Genomic DNA, 4,825 nt, shown 5'->3' with positions numbered 1-4,825 from the left:
TGATTTTATGGTGTTATGATTTTATGCAAGTCAACTTTGAACACCCTAATTGCGTTTATTATTTTGCGTATATGTATAACTTTTTTGTTACACACACCAAAGGCACAAAATTTTGAGAGCACAGGGAGATATGCTTCAAATTAATTCCCTGAAATTCCTAGCAATAGTGTGTCATTATAAAATGAGATATAAGGGGTGCGCAGCAGGCTTAGTAGGAAAATTACTGCTAACTTTATAGCTTTTTTGTTTCACACCCAAACAGTCCCAAAATTTCAGAAATGTTTTCATTGTGGATATTCTCCGCGCCATAAATTTCTTGGCAATAAGTGTAGCGGCAAAAAGCGCCTGCTCATTTTGAGTAGTGTTAGCGCTCTGTTAGCGCCGCTACGCTGCGCTAATTTTCAGCAGCGCTAACAGTGCGCCAATTGTTTGTTAGTGTTAGCGCGCCGCTACAGTCACTACGCTGCGCTACAGCGCTTTTAGCGGAAAAAAAGGCCTTTTTTTCAGCTAAAAGCACTGTGGTGCACCGTAGCGCGCGCTCTTTTGCGCCCTGCGTGTGTAGTGTTAGCGCAATTGCGCGCATCTGCGCTAACGCTACGCTAACAGCTAAATTAGCTGCGCACCCTTTGCGCGTAGTGTTAGCGCAGAGAAGGCGCAATTTCCCTAACGCTATGCTAAAATTTAGCGGAATTTGGCTACGCTAACGCTACGGTTAGCATAGCTGGCCCACCGTTGTTGCTAGTAAGAGGCTACTACATATAGGCTATCTACATACAATCAAGTTGTGGGTGAGAGGCACAATGAATATGAATAGAAAAGGAAGGAACTCAATGGAAAGAAAGAAAGCATTTCACAAGATTGGTCACAGCATGTCACAGTCAAGGCGTGTGCACACTTGAGATATAATCAGTGTCACATGAAAGTATTGGTCAGGTCTACCAGCAGTGGGCAGATACGTTCTCCAAATGGATAACTCTGCCGGTAACATAAACTTTACAGTTACGTTATCTGCTAGTTACAGATATCTAATTTGGAGTTACAATATCTCCTGCAGAAAATGGCCACCAATTTATCTAGTTACGTTCCCTGGTTATTTTGAACAAAACCAGTTGCGTTACATTTTTTCCCAGATTTGGGTAACTTTGGTGTAACTTTCTGGTAAAGGCCCTGATTTGTGGTTGTTTTTATCAATATGAGCGAGATGTTTGCTTAAGTTGACACTAAACAACCACATAAACTCAGTATGCTGCCAGGAAGCCACATTAAAAGTTGTTTAGAGTGAGGGTTGAACCCACACCTTCAAACGTCACTAACCTGAGGGAGGCAGGCCTTAACCAATAAGCTAAAGACATGATACCAACTTGCTCTTTTTTTCAATAATCTCAACCCCCTTTACAAAAAGCTCTATATCAAAAAAGTTACGTTACCAAAAACATAAAAAATCAGGTTGAAAAAAAAGTTCCTTTACTATACTTTACTGCAAGAATTTTGTACGTTACCAAAATGGCCAATTTGGATAACTAAAAAGATGTTACGTTATCCAATTTCACTGCTGTAACGTAAAGTAACGTATCTGCCCACCGCTGGGTCTACACAGGGATCAAGGTCACAAGGAGATCAAGAAAGGAAAACATGACATGAGACAAAAGACTATCAAGAGAGGGTGGAGAGCTTGGAATTGTGAGACCGAGGAATCAAGGACATGGTGAATGAGGTAGAAGGAAGAAGAGAGAAATCCAACACCAAGTTCATTTTTCCTCCTGGCCAGGGGTTCTTGAGTATAATCTTGTGAATTCTGCCAACTCAGAATTTACCCACTCCCTCTCCATCATTCCCAATTGAGCTTTCCAAACTTTGTATTGTGGCTTTTCAGCTGGTTGGCAGTGGTCAGTTACCTCAACTTCCTGCCAAAACCCTAGGTGCAAAAAGCCAAAAAAATGGTAAAGGGCCTACAAGACTTGAAGAAGTCGTTGATTTCAAAAAAAGATAGAAAAAATACGAAAAGGGTTAGAGAGAAACTGAGCAGACGAAAATATAGCCGAGATGCCAGCCGAAGTACATGTAAGGGTGAGGTGTGAGCTGGAAACCGAGAATCTTCACAGTTATTTTTGAGATCACTCTTTCCTTTTGGTCACCCCTGCTTGCAACTTGCGGTGCTTGCGGGCTTTGTTCAGCTCGCGGGGCCCGGAGTTCGGGAGTGGCGGCTGTCGGAAGACAACCAGCAACCAACGAACACACGAGCAAACGACGGTCAACAGGAACATGCAGCCGACGAGACGAACAATACAGTCACTCCGGAACACATCCACAAGCCAGCTCGCTCAGAGATTCCCATCAGCAAGCCCCAGCAGATTCGAGCCACATGCGGATAATCACCAAGTGACAAACCATCAGCTCCTCAAGAAGCGGAAAGACGAAGAGAAGAAACTCAGGAAGATCGGCGTCCTACCTAGCCACGTCAAACCCAAACCCAAACCTACCGAAGTGATCATCAGCAAAATAGCCCAAGAAAAAAAACAGCGCAAACTGCTCGAAGCGTCCAAGCTCCAAAATATCAATAGCAGTAAAAATGTTAAGAATTCTAAGCGAGAGTTGGCGGTTCCTTCCGCCATTACCGTCGCCCAACTAGCTCAATTAACACACCAGAAACTGTGTAAGCCTTTCTTCTCTTTTGGGCCTCGATCAACCAGAAGAAAAGCCACAACTGATGATTTTTTTTTTTTTGATATTATATCTAGATAGATTACAATCATTGATGCAGTCGGCAGGCCTATTGGATACCAGGCCGGACCGGATCTTGAGCACGGATGACACGGCATATCTAGTACTAGAATCAGGGTATGAGCCTATCGTGAACGACACGTTGGCCTACGACATATACCCAGACCCGACGAGTGCGGACCGGTCGAGGCTGCCGCTACGGCCACCGGTGGTGTGTATCATGGGCCATGTGGACCACGGAAAGACGACACTACTGGACGCGCTACGGAAGACGGCTGTGGCGGCTTCGGAGGCCGGGGGAATCACGCAACACATCGGTGCGTTCGAGGTGTCGTTGAAAGACCTGATGCCTGGTCAATCTTCCGGCGAGGGTCCGGAGACGATCACCTTCCTGGACACGCCAGGACATGCGGCGTTCAGTGCGATGCGCAGTCGGGGGGCCATGACGACCGACGTGGCCGTCCTGGTCGTCGCAGCGGATGACGGAGTGAAGCCACAGACGAAGGAGGTGATCGAGTTGGTCCGCCAGACCGACATCGGCGTAGTAGTTGCCATCACCAAGTGCGACAAGCCTGGGATCGATCTCCACCGGACTCGTGCAGGGATCTATGAGGCGGGGATCGAAGTGGAGGGCTTGGGCGGGGAGGTGCCTTGTGTGGAGGTGTCGGCGGTCTCCGGAAAAGGCCTCGCCGAACTCGCGGAGACGATTCTGGCGGTCGCCGAAGTCCGCGACCTTCGTGCGGAACACGACGGAGTCCGTTTCGAGGGCCGGGTGATCGAGTCGGACGTCGAGCGTGGACACGGGAACATGGCCTCGGTGATCACCCTCCGCGGGCGTCTGCATGTCGGGTTGGACATCATAGCTGGTCGGGCGTACGGTCGGGTCCGCCAACTGATCACGGTTTCTGGTGAGCCCGTCTCCCAGCTCTCGCCGGGTCGACCGGTGCGGATAACTGGATGGAAGAGTCTGCCCGAGGCCGGCAGCCTTGTGCTCGGGGTCGAGTCGGAAGAGCAGGCCAAGCGTGCCTGCGAGAACCGGGTGCTCCGGTTCGAGGAGCTCGGGCTGGCGGAGCAGATCGAGCTTGTGAACGAACGACGAGCCCAGGCTCGGGAGGCCTTCGAGACCGGCAAGGCCGAACTAGAGGGCATGACGCGACGCGAACGGCTCACCCATCTCCGCGAACGCAACCAACAGGCCTCGGCACAGGCCAAGGCGGACTCGCGCAAGGAGCAAGAAGCCCCAGACTGTCTCAAGATCGTCCTCAAGGCCGACTACACGGGCACGGTTGAGGCCGTCCGAACGGCCATCGAGGGCCTCGGGAACAACGAGGTAAAGGTCAAGATCGTCAGCTCGGGCGTTGGAAACATCTCCGAGAGTGACGCCAGAATGGCCATCGCCTCGGGCGCTATCCTTGTTGGCTTCAACGTCAAGATCGACCCAATGGCCTTCAGCCCGATCGAGACGCATAAAGTCAAATACACAATCGAATCAGTCATCTATCGTCTCATCGATAGCATCACCAAGGATCTTATTCAGCTCCTCCCTAAACGGTTCAAGGAACGCGTCGTCGGCGAAGCTAAAATCCTCCAGATCTTCGAAATCAACGGTCCGGCTCCCTCCAAGGGGTCTTCCAAACTCAAGTCTAAGGTCGCTGGATGCAAGGTTTCTAACGGAGAAATCAAGAAAACTTGCTTCATCAAGATTCTCCGGAATAAACAAGTGATTTGGAAAGGTAAAGACCCAACCCTTTTGACGCTTTCTTTTTCGGGTTGAATTAAATTAATTTAAATCGACGGGATGTGACTAATGGAGATGATGTGATGACGATGTACAGGTCAAATCAAGGACCTAAAGCAAGGAAAGAAGGAGACGAGCGTGGTTCTGAAAGGGCACGAGTTTGGCATTTCGTTCAAAGAGGCGGAGCAGCCGATCATGACGAGCATCGATGAGAGCGGCGCCACCAGCAACAGTGCCAAAAACGAGGAGAGTGGCCTGGCCGGGAGCGGGAGCGGGGGACAGGTGTTTGATCGGTTCGAAGTCAACGACGAGATCCTCGCTGTCGACGAAGTTCCTATCGAACGCTCCTTGAACGACGGCTTGTGA

At 49.6% G+C, this 4,825-nt stretch overlaps 1 protein-coding gene across 1 annotated transcript; it reads left to right on the top strand.

Annotated features, from left to right (window-relative positions):
- Positions 1-2,262: 2,262 nt before the first annotated feature.
- On the top strand, positions 2,263-4,825 carry PtA15_1A653 (uncharacterized protein; the record flags this gene model as incomplete). The annotated part of the gene is made up of 3 exons (XM_053165703.1): positions 2,263-2,653; positions 2,739-4,454; positions 4,557-4,825. The coding sequence occupies 3 exons, from the start codon at positions 2,263-2,265 to the stop codon at positions 4,823-4,825; spliced, it is 2,376 nt and encodes a 791-aa protein (XP_053016868.1).

This window comes from Puccinia triticina, chromosome 1A, assembly GCF_026914185.1.
Source record: "Puccinia triticina chromosome 1A, complete sequence".
In the NCBI taxonomy this organism is placed as follows: Eukaryota; Fungi; Basidiomycota; class Pucciniomycetes; order Pucciniales; family Pucciniaceae; genus Puccinia; species Puccinia triticina.
The sequence above is the reverse complement of the archived record's forward strand: the minus strand, read 5'-3'. Positions and strand labels throughout refer to the sequence as shown.